This window comes from Stegodyphus dumicola, chromosome X2, assembly GCF_044657685.1.
Source record: "Stegodyphus dumicola isolate Sdum_Otavi_A_Nest chromosome X2, ASM4465768v1".
Taxonomy (NCBI): Eukaryota; Metazoa; Arthropoda; class Arachnida; order Araneae; family Eresidae; genus Stegodyphus; species Stegodyphus dumicola.
This window is the reverse complement of record NC_140781.1, coordinates 154941501-154961169: the sequence shown is the minus strand read 5'-3', so window position 1 is coordinate 154961169 and position 19669 is coordinate 154941501. Positions and strand designations below refer to the sequence as shown.

At 33.8% G+C, this 19669-nt stretch overlaps 1 protein-coding gene across 2 annotated transcripts in view; it reads right to left on the bottom strand.

Annotated features, from left to right (window-relative positions):
* Nucleotides 1-19669, bottom strand: part of LOC118181426 (E3 ubiquitin-protein ligase goliath-like) — a 108195-nt gene that overhangs the window by 31509 nt on the left and 57017 nt on the right. For both annotated transcript variants that reach the window (XM_085809709.1, XM_035350573.2), the window contains 2 exons: nucleotides 8316-8569; nucleotides 4845-4916 (listed from right to left, as the gene is read on the bottom strand). In XM_085809709.1, coding sequence (XP_085665835.1) covers nucleotides 4845-4916; nucleotides 8316-8569 — 326 coding nt within the window. The remainder of the gene's footprint in view (nucleotides 1-4844; nucleotides 4917-8315; nucleotides 8570-19669) is intronic.

Sequence of the window (19669 nt, the reverse complement as noted above, 5' to 3'; positions counted from 1 at the left end):
AGGTTTCAATTGATAGATTCTTAGTACAGTTTTCTTGCCATGCTTGAGAACGGTGAAATGTTTGTTGCTACATGGAGAGACCCTGAAGAGACCCTTGTATGGTGAAGTGGGCCGAGGTTTTACTATGTTGTTATGCATGAACACATGAGTGCAAGTAACCAGTGCAGGATGCATGGACAAGATTGCTGTGTTGTGGCATGATGTAGGAGTGAACCAGCATTTTTTTAACTTCTCAGAAAATCTGGAGGAAGGAGGATGGTTCAAATTGAAGCAGAGGATTGTTGAAAGAACTCAGATACTAGTCAAAGCTCATGGTGTAAACAAGTTTGGCGGATGTACACTGGAGGTCTTGCTTGAAGGAAGAATGTAGACTAAGAAACACAATAGAAAGTGATGTAGTCCAACAAGTATTATGACAACTTAGGGCTGCTTTTAGGTCATGGTGAAAATGCTCCACCAAGCCACTTGTGGAAGGATAATACAGCAAAGTGTGAATTCAGCATACTCAAGCAGAGATGCTAGACAAGAGAAAAGGTGACACTAGAATTGTCAACCTTGACCACTTATGACTGATGGTACACCAATTCATGCAATTCAATGCAGATGAATTGTTAAGCCACAGATTCAGCAGAGCCGCCTTGTATGGGAAAAGCTCCAGACCATCAAGTAAATCTGTCAACACAGGTGAGCAGGTATAGGTAACCCTATGGAAGTAGAGGACCGGTGATGTCTATATGAACATACATCAAATGGCGTGTTGATTTTTTGCAAAGGACTGTGTTTGTGTGTGTGTGTGTGTGCCAGGTGATTTTGGAATGTTGGCCTTTGATTCAGGAGTGAGTCCAAATGCAAATGTCCTTTCAGCATGGATGGCCATACAAATCTTTCTTGCAAGAGTTTTCTGGAAGCCTGAATGCAATAGACTGTGGAAAGAGTCAGAAACTTTTTTTCTCAAACCAAGTGGTAAGCAAGGCCGAAGATTGTTATTAGAAGTGTTAGACTATTTTGAGGTCTGGAGTAAGCTGAAATGACTGGAATTTCAATGAACAGGTTGAGTCTTCATTTAGGCTTTTCACCCCATCATCTGTGGCTTGAGAGTGAGTAATAAAAGTGAAATCCAATAGCGAATTTGCATCAATGGGGTTTTGAAAGCAGAACAGAGTATCTACCACAACATTTTTGGAGACAGATATATGCTGGATGACCATGCTGAACTAAGCTATGTAATTGAAATGCTTAATTTTCCATGGTAAAGCAGAATTTGATTTTGATGTCAATGCATAAGCTAGTGGTTGATGTCAGTAAATATAGTGAAATATTGAACCTCGAGATTATAATATTTTATAGCTGTATAAATGGAAAGTAACTGTCTGTCATACATGCTATACTTTCGTTCAGTGGGAGAGAGCTTTTCAAAGAAAAACACTAATGCCTAGTAGAAGTTAGCGTATTGAACATTTAAGGCAGATCAGATGGAAGTGTCAGAACCACTGACCATAATATACATCTTTTGACCAGGAGCTTTTGACTGAGATGCAGTGTTAATAATAAGGTCATGCTTACATTTTTAAATGCCTTTTTAAGTTGGTCACTCCATGGAATGGGGCATTTATAATTTCTTTTTTAATCTTTTAAGAGATCATGCAACAGAGCTTGAATCCCAGCTGCTTTTGGTAAGAGCTATGACAGAAGTTAATTATAGCTGAAAAGCATCTAAGTATAGTGGTGGGTTTGGAGAGATCAGTGAATTTTTTTCCTTTCTCAGACAGGGATTTTACACATGAGGCAGTGATAAGGCAACCTAAGAAGGAAAGAGATAGTTTTAAGAGTATGCATCTGTTAGGGTTTAAAGTAAAACTATGTTTATTTAAAGGACAGAATACTTGATGGACAGTACTGTCATGTTTGTTTTTGTTAGCTGATGCAATCAGCTGTCAAAACATGGGATGCAAAAATCCAATCCAAATAAAACTTTGTGTACAAAGCCTTAGAAGGTCTGGCCTGAATTAGGTAAATCAAATGGCATGACCAAAAACCAAATGGCATGGCTTCTGGTCAAAAAAACCAGGAGTGGTCACAGCTGTTTTTCCTATGTCATCAGGGTTAACACTTGCAGGTTAAATCAAGTGTTGAAAATATGCTTTTTCCCGAAAATAGTTGAGTGCAGTCTTGAATGAAGGTACTGATCGGGTATTGTGACTGCATTTAAGTGCTGATAATCACCGCAAAGGCTCAAATCACTATTTACTTTCCAAACCATATACAGAGAAATTGCTCAAGGACTTTTGAAGGCTGAATGATGCCTTTCATGAGATGCAAACTTTTGATTTGCACTCTAAAGTCATTCAGCAGATAATCTTCCATCTTTTGAGAAAATAAGAGAATCTTTAGTTTCAGGTGTGATGGAAAACTGTTCAAGTTTGTTTCCTATCAAAAATTCCAAACGGTTCATCAATGCAGGGTAATTACCAAGAATTTTTTGTTACTGACCAGAATATAAATGTTGGTACTGAGCAGATTACTATTGGGTAGTCAGTCACAAGAATATAATCTTGTCTGTTCAACAATTAAATGATTGCCATCAATAAGTAAGTTAAATTTTGTAAGAAAGTCAACACCTATGATGGATTCACTGACATTTGCAATAACAAAAGACCAGCAATACAGTTTTAAATTGATGCTCAAAAGTGGTGCCATTAGTGGCAAAGAGAAATAATGAATAAAGACTCTCTGCATACTGACAGTAGGACTGATGATGGGTCGGCCAGAGGAATTCAATTAATTTGGCAGCTGCCAGGCAATTGCCAATCCACTTTTCCAACTGTGACAAATTGCAGAGAAACAAATTTTCATGTCCTGGAACCACAGTTGGTGTGACAGAAGCAAATGTTAGATCGGCTCCTTATACTGTTAACAGCGTGAATTGGACCTACTGTGTCTTGTGTCGTTTTGAAAAAGACATTAAAGGGAGAATTTCTGTTTTTTTAACGGCTAGCAAGAGTTCATTTACTTGCTTCATCAGCTGCATAGTTTGCTGTTCTAGGAGACAGGCAGGTGCAATGGCAGCAGGGATTTTAGTAAAAGTTCTCCAAGTCTCTCCCATGAAATTTTGCATAAGGAAAGCAATTGCCAAGTAGTAGTACAGATCCAAGTAGTAGTACAGATTGTAGTACTTGAAGTAGAGTACAGATTTTTGACTCCTGACTCTCAGAATGCAACTCAATTAAATGTGCTTTTAAGGTATCATATTCGCCAGTTAATGGAAGTCATTAAACAATATAAATGCTATTAAGGATATCAGATTCAGTTGCAGATAGCATGTGGCTTAATTTTGTGAATCGAGAGTAATTTTGGCAATGTCAAACTGAGCCTATAGTTCAGCCAACCACAAAGTGGTGTTTACTTTCCAAAATGGGGGTGGCTTGACAGAAACACGAGACATTAATCTTGTCTTTGTTCATTTATAATTTAAAAAATATCAAAACAAGAAAAGTAAATATTCAATGATTAATTACTAATAAATTCACATAACACGATACAAGTGCAAGTGAAGCAAATAAAGCTAATGCAAATATAAGTTACGAATATTATAAGACCAATGTGCAAACATAGTATACAAGATGTGCAAACCAAACATTTAGGTAAGTTTAGATATATGCAGCATTAAAAAGAAAAAAATTCTGAATGTATGCTTTCTAGAGATAAGCTTTTAGTTTAGAGTGATGATAAGTAAAAATTGGTGTGGTTTACTTAGAAATTATAAGAGAAATATCAGTTCGGTCAGTGGCGGATTCAGCATTAGAAAAAAAAAACTTTTTTTTATATATATAGCTCATGTTGTAGATTTTATATGCAAATCTATGATATATATATATGCACTTAAAAGATAATGAACACTTTTTTCCTTATTGCATGGAGCATGTTTTTCGAATCCTTTGTAGGCATATTTTGAAGAAGCATGCACTACCATTTGGAGCACAATTTCACAGAAGATGTGAAAACATTCAATAGATTCAAATGTTAATTCTATTTAGAAGATGGTTTTTACAGTTTGCAGCACATTTTAGGCAAGAAAACTGAAGATGCAAGTAGATTTTCATCAGGTGGTTGGAGAATCCAGTTCACTAATGTCATATCTGACCTTAATCGAGATTAAAGTCACCATTCCATAGAGACGTGTTAATTCAAGGTTAAAGATATGCCTAGTTTTGCATCTATTACTTCAATTAGATTAGAAAGATACATTAGCCTAGCACATATAACAAAAATAACAAGACAAACGTCACATGCAAGTCATTCAACATAATCAAAGAAGAATCATAGAAGGAATTCATAGAGGGAGTGGTAGCAAGTATGCTAGTTTGAAAATCAACTAGTATCATGCAACATGAGTGAAGTTACTTTGATGCTTCACCAATGGCTGCCAGAGAACAACTGCCCTGTCCAATCACAAATTCATGCCTAATGGACAACAATAGAAAGCTGGTAGCAACACTTTTTGGATTTTTCTGCTATTTAGGAGTCCTCCACATACTCTTCAAATGCACAGCAATATTTACTATCCCTCGTCTCAGCTTAACCATATATTTGAATCAAAATTATTTATGCATAATTCCCCGAATCTAATTTGAATGCTTCTAAAATATGTTCAGTGTCCTCCTAAACTAAAAGGTTCTACAGAATTTAGATTTTAAATACAGATGCTTAAATTCTTAACAAGACACATGGGAAATTACCTGAAATATATATAACATATAATTCAAAAGACTACATAATATATGCGTATATATATATATATATATGTATTCTTAAAAAAAAAAAAAAAAAAAAAAAAGACTACTTACAGAATCATCTGTTTTCACAGTCTTAACAGGGATTTTATCCAGTGCTTTCTTTGCGGCACTACAGAGGCGTCTCTAAAAAGAATTTGGAAAAATATTAAGGATTAGTTATTTAAAATCAATTCCATAACATGGAAAAATACATAATTTTTACAATTTGAGATATATATGGGATGTTAAAGAACATTATTAAATTAGTATTTTCATAATGCAAAGTTCTGGAAAAATTAAAATCATGAGATATGTACTGTAATCATGAGATATGTACTGATTAATGATGAAAGCTCTAAACTAAAGGGTCCCTAACTGAAAACATCAGAAGATATGGAACAATCTGTTGCGCTATTTCTTACAGCAATTTTTGTTCAATTTGCAGTGTTGTATGCAGTATTCCTTGCATTAAACATTTAACAAAATTTTAAAGCTGCACTGTTTCTAAGCTATACTATACAGCATATTATTTTTGAATTAATTTTTAGTTTCCTGTCTTTCTTTTTTACAGTTCTGAATAATTATTCTTCATGATCCCAAAAAGTAACTTCTTATTCAGTATGAGGCTGACAAGCATATAATAGTCAATACATTAAATATTTAAAATTTAAGTGTATTTCTGGATACTAATTTAACATTATTGTTAATTTAACATTGAAAGAAACTACACATCAAGATAGTATAGTATTGAAAACATATATGTGTATAAAATGAAATGGTGTATTCAGAATAAGCTGTAAGCAAGTAGCATGGAATAGTAATGAATTGAAGTCTAATAGTTGATGTCTATAAGTGGACTATTAATCTTAAAAATCACAAGCTACACAGCATAAAGGGAAAAAAATCAAACAGCAAAAAGCATAAACCTGGAAATCAATCCTGAAAGAGAATGTAAATTAAAACAAAACTATTACATAAAAGAAGCTCACAGTTTTTTGGTCTTTATCGAGTATCAACTAAAACAATTTATCAACAGAGTCACATTTTTTGAATGGACTGCAATAAAGGAAAAGCAAACAAATGAATGAATTAAAAATTCCTACGTAAATAACTTTTTAAACATTAACAAAGATATAGCCTGACCTGACACAACAGAAAATATGTATTTTACATTTTACAATTAATAAGTACACATAGGTAAGATGAGTAAATATATAGAAAAAGTCTCAGTTTCAAAGCAAAGTGATGATTTCTTTTTAGAGAATTTTTACTGAATAAAAATGAATGATGGAATATAAATTTTATATGCAAATTTTAAAAAATAGAAAACCACAGAGGAAATTTTTAAAAAAATGGTGTTGCATGCATTGCATCTATTGTAAAAATAAAAATTTCAAGATAATGCAAAAATGCCCCAGTATTGCTAAAATAAAAAGAAATAAAATTGTAACAACACAATGACAATGTAAACAAATCTGTTATGGCAAATATTAAGTTATATCAGCTGCTGAGTACTAATATATATAAGATACAATGGTGAAAACTAAAGCGAAATTTTTAAAAAGTAGCCAAGCAATTGCCTACTAAATTTTTGCAAAATAGGAATTTAAGAAAGGTTATTGCTAAATAGAATATGTTTATTGTCCCCTCGCAAGTATAGTCTACAATGAACAGAAATTTGAACAACAAAAAGGTTCTTAAAAAAGTGTACATTACGTTGATCAAATAAAAAAAAAAAGAGAGAGAACTTTTTTTTTTTTTTTTTTTAAAGCATGAAATGAATTTTTTCATTCTTCTGTTGATAAAAGTGTAGTTTCTAGTGTAACGTAAAAGTTGATAAAAGTGAAGTTTATGTCAAAGGTGGCATAAAAATTATCCAATCCAATCACATTAAGAGAAACCTTAAAAATTGCTATAACTATAACATTTTAATTTGATTTTTCAATGTTTGAAAATATCTGCTAATTTTCTGTGTCCTCATTTTTTCAAGTTCTACTCAATGATTTTATTTGTGTGATTATATATTGCTATTTTTTAAATAAAATATTTTCATTTTCAATAATTTCAATATTAATACATTTATATTTAACTTTTATGCAGATTTGCAATACTAAGTTTAAAGAAAAGGAATATTAATCATAATTAAAAAAACACAAATTAAAACAATAAATTAATCAAAATATTATATAATTTACATTAACATTATTTAAAATATTATTTATAAACTATAAAAATGTGACTTACCACGAAAAATTCAACATTTATTTTAAACTCTACATTTCAACAATAAGTTTCATCTACCAATTAGCACCACTAATTCATCCTGATGCAAAAGACTATGTGGCTTTTATCTGGATCTTTTGCGAAGATCGTCATGGTGATATGTGCTTATGTTTGATGCAATAAAATAACTTCTCTTTACCCCCTTTTTCCCCCTGTATAGAGAAGCTAAAAGACTCTTTGTTATATTATACTGTCTGAATATTAACACAATCGAATTTTATAAACAAGGTTCTGCTATGCCACATCCTGAATGCAACACAAAACTGGTAATTAAATTTATAAAAGTACAAAAGCCAAAAAAAAGTTACTTCATTATTCAAATTACAATTTCTGTAAAACTTACTATTTTGAAAATAATGCAAAACGTGTAAAACTCATTCAGCTTGCTCAAGAAAAGTGTCAAATGCTTTTTTGATCAAGAATTAATGCATGAGAAGGCAGATGATCAGATATAAAGCTGAACTCAAATTTACAAAACTTTAATATGAATGTTTTTATATTTAAGTGAACTTTTACTTAATTTGGGCATTTAGGAATCGATTGGGAAGCACTGTTTTCTACAAGTCAATGCGTTTCTACAGCTAGTTTCCTTGGTACATAAAAACTCACTTTGATATATATTCATAAAAACAAACAGGAAACAATTTAGCATAAGCAATAATTTTGAAAATATTTGATATAATAGCCATAACGTTAGATTTATTTACTTTAAGGCAAAACTCTATATGTAAAAATTTTTAATAATGTATTAAAAACACTATGGTAAATTAAATTTTCTAAAAAAACCTTAACGGTACTTTTCCGTTAATGGGCATCCCTTAGCGCCAAACATAAATGTTGGCATGACATCTAACTAGATGGTGTCCACACTAACAATAAATAAGGCTTCATTGGAGGGGTAAAAAAAGGAAATCTTAATGACAGCAATGTATCATAATATTTAATGCGCACAACGCCGAATTTGTGCAATTCTATGATTTTTTTTTTTTTTTTTTTTTTTAAAGCGAAGGTCTCCCCATGTACACAACTATCTATTTTCGCTCAAAAAACACAAGATGTTACCCAAATTCGGCAACGCGCATAGCCTTTGCATTAGGCGTATTATACATTACACAGCTATTCATGATGCGATATATACATTTTGCGCTTTGAAGCATATTTCGCGAACGGAGCTCCATTAGCAGAAAAGCATCCAATTAGCTTATAAAAAATTATTCATTCCTTAAGCAAGGAAAAAAAACTACAAAATGATGTACTTACTGAAAGTATCTCCTTTGCATGGATATATCGGAATCTCTGAATATAATAAAACACAAGCCATGCAAATGAAATAATCATAAGAATGATAAATGAAATAGAGACAAATAATACAGATGTTTTGTTGATCTGGCCAAAACGAAATACACCATGGGATCCAATACCAATTCTCATCATAACACGTGTTCCATTGTCCACAAGAGCAGCAATCTGTTCACCTTTCTTTTCACTTATGACAACAAATGTGATTCGATTTGCTGAAGGAGAAAATTTTATAAATAAATATTTGCATTAAAAAAATCATCAACAGTTATGAAAACTTTACAACAAAATGTGTCTCAAAGCAGTATAAAATTAAAAAATGGAGATTAAATACTGAATATATGTTACTAGTAGCACTTTTTAAGGTAATTTATTACATCATGCATTAACTAATAAACAATTACGCACTAACCACTACCGGAAACTTTGTGAGGGCCAAGATAACTTTGGCAAAGGTTTTGATATGAATTACCCTTTTGGTAATGTAAAATTAAAAAGGTTAAATAGTTCCGAGCTATGGCAACTTAATCCATTATATCCAACTGTGCCAAAATTTTATTGATATTAATTTTCTTGCAACAACAAATAAATAGTAAGGCCAGAGATTAAATTGCTCGGTTCCAGTTCTTCGCAGTTTTTATTATAAATCATAATTTTAGCCGGAGCGCAGCGTAGCCCTGAACAAGAGAGTTTCAGTTCTTTTAAGTAACTGAAACACAATTTCAGCAAATTTCTTTTGATCTCTAACTTGTGAATGTATGTCTGCCTTTCACTGGGAATCAAACTCTTTGAAGGAGACTAAGACTTATAAAGGAAGAAAATCCCTACCCACATGCTAAACGCTTATTCTCTAAGATGTGGCGTCCAGCCGATATAGTGATCCCGATTGCCGTAGCGATGGGCCCGGGTTCGAATCCCGGAGAAGGTATGGTTGTAATTATCCGTCCTTTCATAGGAGGCAACGGTGTCCACCTATTAGTTGCTTCCATAATGAACCGCCACTTCCGGGAAGCCACTACTAGGGGACCACCGTTGCCTCCTATGAAGGGACAGATAATTACAACCATGCCTTCTCCAAGATTGGAACCCGAGACCATCGCTACGGCAGTCAGATCACTAACCACTACATCGATATATATATATGTAAAAAATATATATATTCTCTAGAAAGTACAATGAACTAAAAGGAAAAGTAACTTTTTCGTTCCAGATAGTAAAAGCGATAACCCTGGTACATGTACATCCAATGCTAGACACTTCCAACAGAAAACAACCTGCAGACTTGTTGGAAAGAGGTAACCAAATACGGAGGAAAAACTTGTCATTTTACAGACCAATCCTTGAATTCGTGCAAAATGTTTTCCCCTGCCCCATTCTGCTTGACAACTAGAATTATACAGGCGGGGAATGTGGTCAGAAAGTAATGGACTCTTCTTACTTTGTTTTCATATTTACACATCTCCGTTAAATGTTTCTTCCATACTTTCACACTATTTCTAGCATTCTCTCTATTCTCATTAGTGACACTTGAACCGTTTTGCCATTTTTGTATAACGTGCTGAAAAAAGAATCGTGTCTGTTTCTGCCATCCTTCGAAATAACTCAAGCCCAAAATTATCTTTACATGCATGAAATCACAGATTTCTCAGAAACTGAAATTTTATGAATTTGCATGAAAATACAAAGGAAAAAAAAATTAACAGATAAATACAAAGGAAAAAAATTAAGAGCACTGCACAGGATATGAAACTGTAGCACGAAACAATAAAAATGGTAATGTTACAAAGAGCACTAGGGGGAGGAACTCAGGAAAAAATTAAAGCTTATGAATTTAATATGGAAGTTAATCCTTCCTGACTTACACGGGAAAAACCAAGAAAATTAGCATGCAGCCAGCACTTTTACTTGGATTCGAACCCACATCGAACTACCAGTATTCATCGGTCTTAACCACTTGGCCCACTGGTTGGAATTCACCGATTTTGCTGAAACGTGCTCAGCAGGTTTTCAGCAAAGTTGTTCAAGAAAAGTAGACTGAGTTAAGGAAACAGATTTTCAAGGGAAAATTACAGCCATATTTTAGCGTCAAATTAAGTTCCTGGTAGCAGTTAATGCACTAATACCACAACTTCTCCACATCTCAATTTTTTTAATACACTGACAGTAGTTTTAGTCCAAAGAGTGAACTAAATTCTCTTCGGGTATCATATTCAGAATTCAAGGCTTCTCTATTAAGGTTGGTCTGAAGGCTTCGAAAAAGATGGTGATCTGACGATACTAAATCAGAAGAATACGGTAGATAAGTTAATTCTCTTTCAGAATGCCTTCAATTTTGTACTGTTTTTGCACCGAATGAGGTTCGTGTTTCTATGACGAAAAACATGCTCTTTATATTGTCCCCTTGTCAAAATGGGAAAAAAAATGGGGAGGAGGGAATTTTACTAAAATACCCATTAAAATGCTCAGTAAATAATACGACTTCCTTTTAAGAAACAATTTTATATTGCCTACGCAATCTGAAAATATAAAAAAGAGGCTTATGAATGAAAAAGGGGGGTTTGTTGCAACAGAAACGAAAATTAGGTTACATATAGTGCACAGAAACGTAAACCTTCGTTGCACTTCACAAACACTAGAAACAGACTGCCATTTAAAAAAATCTAAAACTTCACCAGTAATTTCTTAATGTTTCTGGAGGTTAGAGTTGCTTAACTACTTTACTCACTTAATTGGTGTACCGTTCCCTACTTTTGATTCAATATTTATATGCTTAGAAAGTTATCACAGAAACACAATCATGCAACTAAATTTTTCTTGATAAGAACTTCATTTATTGTATTTAAAAGATACAACTCGTAAATTCAGACCCCTTAAATGCTTCTACCAAACAAAGGTTATATTAGGTTAGAACGAGTCTAACACACTATTTCATTTAGTATTTTTCCAAATTTTGTATCACTTTTAACATAAGCCTTCGATCGTTATAAACCGCAGAAGCATATCTTATCTGAAGCATTATACGTTTTTAGTTTTAAAAAAATTCACGAGGTTAATAGCAGAAATACATGGATAAACAATCACAATTACGTATATAAAGAGAAAAGGAAACTCGGTATCCTTGAAGAACATCCGTATCTGGAACTGGAAATGAAAGTTACTTGGCTCAGTTTCAAGCAGTACATTTCTCCACCCTACTCATAACATAGCGTAGGAACAAACGAGGGCGATACATTTGGTCAATTCGGATGAAATTTTGTACACATAACATCAAATTCAGAATGATGTTTTAGTCACAGATGACAATATTTATTACCGTCAAAAGAACTAATAAAGATAATAAAGATATTCACTCCCTCCCCATTATTTATAAGACATACATGAAATCAGCATGTGTAAAGCAGCTCGAGGCGAAAAAACCCATTTGTATCAAAAAAGGATTTTTAAACCCAAGTTCGACAAGATTCGTAAACGACAGTTACAGATTTCATAGACAACAACCTGGAAGTTAACACGTAAGGGGGGAAAACCTCCGAAAGAATTTTTTTTAAATTGTACCTTCGTTCAAATAGTAACATTATTTGGTTACCATTGCTTTACATTAATTAACAAACACAATCCCAATTTCAAAAACCTACATTTTTTATTCAACTAAATTATAATTTTTAAAATCATAACATTACATAATCGCTGAATGCCGTAGGCAGTGAGTTCAGCTCTCCTTTTCTAAATAAAAAAGGCCTGAAATATTAGAACTGCTAAATCTGTTAGTATGTTTGTGTACATAATGGAAAAAAAGGCAACGATTTTCAAGCTCGGTAAAAATGTAAAAAAAGTTTTCAAGCATTATGATAGGCGCAAAGAAAATTTAATATATCACAATAATTTATTGTCGGAGTTACATCTTATTCGATTGCAACAAAGTACGCAGCGGCTAAATTATTATTGAGGGATTCCTTCGCGGACGACTTTCTAAGGGAAAATGGCTAGTATTCATGTTATGTATAAGGAAAATTATGAAAAATGCCCATCTTTCTGGCAGGGATCCGAAAGCGAGTCGAAATATTGTAGGATCTCAGCTAAGCCAGGTTTTACCATACTATGCAATGTAATTCATAATTTTTTTATAACTTGTATTATCATACATGGATGTGAGGTTGGGACACTATCTCGTTTCATCAACAGCTTCATATTTTTAATGTAAACACCAAGATAATTAAATTTTAGATAATTCATTATTTCAAAAAATTACATATTTTTATTTAAAAACAACAAATTCGCATACACATTTTACACACATAGAAAACACAAATTAATGTATAACATACATACCAAATAGATCTCTCCAAAACAATCATCTACGGTTATGAAATTATAAGGTATTTATTTCTGTCAAATTTTTCATGAATTCTGCAGTTTGTAAGCCTTATTTAAAGCAAAAGCATATTTTATAATCAACACGCATCCTTTATTTATATTCGCAAAAAAGACACAGCTGTATCCTGAATAAGAGTCGGTGATCTTCTCGACTTTGTTATTACAGGATACACATCTCTTCTTCAAAAACATAAAAATCTTTTCTTTCCACTGAATATCAAAACGTAGAAATTAATGAAATCAATTCCAATTGCTCTGATAAAAAAATTATCTGAATTATTTTTTATTCAATGCAGTACATGAAACTTTTATACTTCATAACAGCCCAAACTTAAGGTGCATTTGTCGTTAGAAATCATGAGCTTTATCATGTAACTGCGTTAAATATTTAGTCTCTGAAATCTGAATTTGTAGGATCAATATTGTCACCGCATTTGAATCTACTTAAAAAAAAATTACAGAAGGTACATTCGAGTCCTTCAATATCAAGCCCACCAGCGGCCGAGCGATAAAGTCGCTGAACACTGGTAGTTCGGTCCGAGGTTAGGCTGCATGGGCGTTTTCGTGGTTTTCCCCATATGTAACGTGTATACGAGCCAGTTTCCCTTAACCTTTTAACTGTCATGCCCGAGATTCGAAAATGTCACGCCCGAGTATTACTCGGGGTAATTTTTTTTTTTTTTTTTTTTTTTTTGAGTGCATCGTATTGTTATACCCGAATATATATCGGGAGACGTTTATTTCGGCTTCATCTCTTTGTCAAACCCTACTGTATCTCGGGAAAAGTTAATGTGCGCTCAATTCAATAGACGACAGCACTTTACTGAAGATTTTAAAGGTTAGAGGTTATAAGTTCTTTGGTTCAAAGTGCACGGGATCTTTTTGTTGTAAAATGGCGTCCAGTTCTTTGAAAAGTTATATAGATGATTTAGATTCTTCAATCGAAGATGAAGGATGTGTATTTGATGAGCAGTATTCATGATACTTCCATGGTCAGCCTCTAAAATAAAAAAAATTTAGATATACTCAAGCCTAAGATTGTTTCTGACTACAGTCTAACTATGGGTGGTGTAGATCGCTGTGATTAGGAAATATCCTTTCATCCAACAATCCGAAAACGTCAGAAAAAATATTATAAAAAGCTATTTTTACATTTACTAGACAAGGTACTCTGGAACTCATATTTGCTCTATAAAAATGTAGTTGAGAAACGTATTACATTTTTAGAATTTCGAATCCAAGTTGTAGAAGAGCTTTTACATAAATATGATGACGCAGCTTCTGGACAAAAAAAATGTTGGCAGACCACCTACAATAGATAACCCTGCCCGTCTTACTGAACCACATTTTATATCCCATATTCCTCCTACTCCGGAGAAACGTGAGCCTACAAGACAGTGCAAAGTGTGTTGTTTGAAAAAGGATAAAAATGGAAAAAAGATAAGGAAGGAAACACAATTCTGGTGTAGTGATTGTGGAGTTGGTTTGTGCTTGGAAAAGTGTTTCCAGTTGTACCACACAAGACTGAATTACTCAACTACTAATAGGTATTCACTTTTATTTATTTATTTTTTAGAAAATAATTAATTTTTTCATTTTTAGAAAATAATGCTCCACTAGAAGCGAACTTTACAACTGCCATGTTGAGTGGCAGCCGCCTCAAGCAAATATGCAGTGGCTACAAAACTTTAAAAATTTTACCCATGTACTTCAAAATATCAATTTTTAACTACTTAAGTATATTTTATTTTGTACTAAACATTTGATTTTTGCAATAAAAAATGTGACAATTTGTGTACCCAAATCATCAAAACAACTTGACAGTTAAAGGGTTAAAAAGTTCTCCAAGAAGGCATCCCTCCCCATAAGCAGATAGCCCTAGTGTGCTTTGCCATAATTAAATAAACCAAACCTTCAATATCACAAATCTTGGTCTGGTTTTCGCTTATTTGATTATGGCAAAGCACTTGAAGGCTATCTGCCTAAGGGGAGGGATGCCTTCCAGGAGTACGTTCTAACGGAAACTGGTTCGTATACACGTTACACATAGGGAAAACCACGAAAATGCCCCATGCAGTCAGCCTATTTGCCGGGATTAGAACCTCGCAACGAACTACCAGTGTTCAGCGACTTTACAGCTCGGCCGAGGTGGGTCTATCACGAATCTTGAAAGACCTCAGAGATTCGAAAACTTGAATTTCGTGTTTTCCCGCAATTTTTTACTTCCGAATCTAAATGAAATCGTTAAATGTTTTAAATCAAAACTTTGGAAAGATTAGCTTTATTAGTCATAAAGGTTAATTATTTTAAGAGAAGCGTTCATTAGAAAAAAGAGAGACTGTTCAATTTCAGTAGAATCTGGATTATGAATACCAGTCTCGCGGCGGCCCTGACTGCAGCACTGCAAATGTATTTTTATAAATTCTAATAATAACCAATTTTTTATATTTCCTAATTTTCTGTACAAAATTTAAAATTTCATGCTCAGCGTTTTTAAATAGTCCCTCGCTAAGCAACGCTGTTAAAATGATTCCTTGCTAAGCGACTGCTTTGATTTAAAAAGTATCTGGAAGACTGTCTAAAATTTATAACATTACTGAGATTTTTATGTTTTAAATTATGTTAAGAAATGAAAATCAAAGTTTCAAGAGTTTTAATTATGTGTTTGATTTATTATATTTTATTTATATCTTCTGAACAGCTATACAAGAGCGTGTTCAGTTTCGAGATTGCATGGGTTTTTCTTTTCAGGCTGATATTAGATACAATCCTACACTCGATTTTGTGAAGGTTATATAGCGACGGGTTTGCAACCGCAGTTATACAGCCTGCAGTGTTTGGACATGGAAAGTGGAAGAAGCTGGTACATTTTGTCGCGGCGGGAATAGATATGATTTAATTTTGGGTTAAACTTAAAAACGGCTGTGTTATATAAAAATGCTATGTAGGAACATTTAATAGAAAGAATTAAACTTTAGGTGATTGCCCAAATTAGCTGGTGTTGGGCCGATTAAAACCTCTCTAAATATAGAATCTAGTGGCTCATCTAAAAACTCCTTAATTAATCTTAATATTTGTAAACTGACCTAAAGGTGTTACTCCTCTCTAGTACCTTGGTATGAAATCAAAAATATACTTTTTCAATAATGAAACTTTTTTTTCGTCTCTTTACATTATGAAAGTCTCTGTATGAAGCAATAACAACATAAACTGCAACTGAAATTTCAATTTGGATGTTAGCGACTTATGGATCACCCTGTATAATGTTTATTTAGTTAAGGAATAGTTGTTTGTGCTCCTGCTTCATTTCTGATAAAGAGTCTATGAATGACGCATGACATCTTTTAATTTTCCTTTACGGACTCTTACTTAAATCTTTCCACATTTAATGATAATAATTTTTTATTTATTCGCTACAATTTTTGTAAGTTAAAGTCCAAAATACCCATTATTGTCAAATACTATTACTTCAGAAGTGAAATAATGGTTATATTCAATTATTTGCATTTACATCCCCGCAGTTTAAAATTTATTGTTATCCAACTTTACAAATACCAAAAGTACACAGACAATTTCTCGCAATACACGAAATTAAAGTACTTAATGTGTTAATCTGCTTTCAGAACAAAAATTAAGTTCTAAAGCTGGGAAAAAAAAAAAAAAAAAAAAAAAAAAAAGACTCTCTAATCCAATTGAGCCAATGCCAGCAAATAACAAGCACAAATTGATGAGCAACGGAAAAGCAACAATTTAAGAATAATTAACGTGATTAATGCTTCCGTTATCTAAAATGGTCTACATACTAGGTTGCCGGACGTCACAGTCTGATTAGAAAACATGCCTAATCTTATTTTTAAAGTCTCTAACGAGCAATTTAAATATCAAATTATTATTAAACGTAACTGGAAAAAATTTGATATATTTTCTTAAGACGGTCATGATAAAGCAGCATATGTAACATAAATCAGAAATCGAACAAAGTTCCATTCCCCAAGAAAGCTTCTACGTTTATATGACCACCTCTGAAACATCAGTAATTCGCTTTTATTCAATATTTTTAGTTTAAATGAACATCACTGCACTCAATATACTTTTCTCCTTGTCTAACAACCAACTTTTATCCCATGTGAATAAACATTTGCTTCTCTAGAGAGTAAGAGCCCACCAGCGGCCAAGCGGTAAAGTCGCTGAACACTGGTAGTTCGATCCGAGGTTCGAATCCCGCGAACGGGCTGGCTGCATGGGCGTTTTCGTGGTTTTCCCCATTTTTGTAACGTGTATACGAGCCAGTTTCCCTTAGAAAGTCCTCCACGAAAGGCATCCCTTCCTTTAGGCAGATAGCCCTCGAAGCTTTGCCAAAATCACACACACACACACACACTAGAGAGTAAGAATGATGAATATAAGTGTTGGTTATTTTGAATATAGCAAAGCACACGAGAGCTACTGCCCAAGGACGCCTTCTTGGAGGTTATTTTAAGGTACATTTGCTCGTATTCACGTTACACATGACGACAACCATGAAAACCAACAAGCAGGCAGCCCGTTCTAGCCAGAGATCGAATTCCCAGTATTCAACGGTCTTAACCACTCGGCCACGGGTGCAGTGACGAAAATCATTGGCACATGATATGTCAGTTACATAAGTACTAATTTCTACAAAGGTTTTAGGCAATGTGTTGTCTCACTGATTTCGCCCAAAATTCTGTATAAATGCAGTGGGCCTTGAAAATGAACCTATACGTGAAGAAAGCGCGCATTTATAAAAAAATAAGCGAGAAAAATTGTATTGAAATTTTTAAATATACACACTATTTCAGTTCATCTCACACAAGCAAGCACCAACAGCTTGATGACATCGAATGGTGCTACAAACGTAAAGTTTTCAATTCGAATCTTGCTGTCCAATTCCCCCAGTGTTATAACTTCCGTTCTGTTACTTCATACACTGGGGTGCAAAATTTAAGGACAAGGCGGGTTTTCGAATGTAAGGTCATGCAGAAGTGTTCCAGATAAACTCATATCATACCGTAAGATTCCTAAGATGTGAAAGCCCACCAGCGGCCGAGCGGTAAAGTCGCTGAACACTGGTAATTCGGTCCGAGGTTCGAATCCCGCGAACGGGCTGGCTGTATGGGCGTTTTCGTGGTTTTCCCCATGTGTAACGTGTATACAAGCCAGTTTCCTTTCGAAAGTCCTCCACGAAGGCATCCCCCTTAGGCAGATAGCCTTAGTGTGCTTTGCCATAATCTCAATAAACCAAACCAACCTAAGATGTGAAAATATTCAACAAGTGACCGAAACCATCTAAACAAGGAAAAAAAAAAAAAAAAAAAGATAAAAAGGCCCTTTATTGAAAGGATTAGATCCAAGCACAAATGGAGAAAAGACAAAAACGTCCATGTGACGAGCAAGAAAAAAAAAAAAAAAACAGCCTTCAGAAAGGGATATGAACACCCTTGACTGATGCAAAAATTACGTTTGTCCATGCTCCTGACAAGGTTGTCAAGGAGCTGTAGTTAGCATTGGAGTCAATTCTTCTTGTAGCGCGAATATCAGCCAGGGAATCATTGCTGGCGGCGTGCTGCCAAGAGTCTCTCAAGAAGATCTCACACTTATTTTATGCGATTTAGGTCCGTGGACATTGCAGGTCAATCCATGAGTTTAATATCTTCATTTTCCAAGAGCTCTGTGACAGCTACTTTACGATGATATGTAGTGTTGTCGTCCATGAGAAAGAAGACCAGACACAAAGCACTTTTAAGCAGACATACTTGAGGCAAGAGAACCTCAGTAAATAGTGGATACCAGTGACAAACTCCTGGGAGATGCGGAAGTTACTACGGCTAATCAACATGATACCACTCAAAATGACAGCTCCGGCATCTCCTAAACCAGAGGTCGGCAAACCGTGGCTCTTATTTAGGTTCCCTGAATATAGCTCTTCCAAAAAATAGCACAGTCAGGCGAGCGTACGTAAAAGCAAGAAAATCTCTAAAATGCAATACAAAGACCGTCAACATGACCGTGAAAACAACTGAAAACATAACCGCCAATCTTATTCCTAGAAAAAAAAATTTTTTACCGATTTTGGCGTTTTGATTGTACTGATTACATATCAAATTTTGCTATCATAGTAATTGTCATATGCCAAATTTTAACTAATGCTTTGAATTAATATACCATTCAATCGGAATTTTAACGTGACTGAGAAACCAAATGAGGTAAAAACGAAAGTTACTTTCAAAATATCAGCAATTTTTAGCTTCTAGACCTTTCAAGTTTGAAGATTTTTTCAATGTCTGAAACAAAAATTCTCATAGCAACCGAATTTAGGCGATATAAAATGCATAGACGATGTTTGGGTTGCATATAATACGAAAAACCTTAAAATTGGAAAATTTTAGAAACTAAAAAACCCAGATATTTTGATTCGAAATTTCATTTTTATGTTACTTCGTGTATCAAGTTAAAATTGCCATTGTACTGATTCTAGTGAGATTTTACTTATGTATTGATGAATGGGCCATTGTACTGATTTCGGTACAGTTGTACCGACAAGAATAAGACTGACATCAATCAAAAAATTAATCACTAGTCTGTGGTTGCTGTTCTTTCCTTATTCGGGTCTACATATTAATGAGAACAATCATTTTTCAAGTATGAACCTTATCAGGAGTAAAAAGAAAGGTCATCTTATTGACGAAAACTTGGACTCATGCTTGAAATTAAAAAAATAAATAAAATTAAACAAAAATATGAAAGCTTTCAGATTTTACATTACACCCAAAGGTTTTTTTTTTTTTTTAAACGTTTAGTGCGTTACCTTTATTTATTAAATATCATGTTCTTCGCACTTAAGCCATAAAATTCAATCCAACAGCAATATCGCAAAATAATTTTTAAATGAGCATATCTTTAGAATTTCCGATACACGGTCG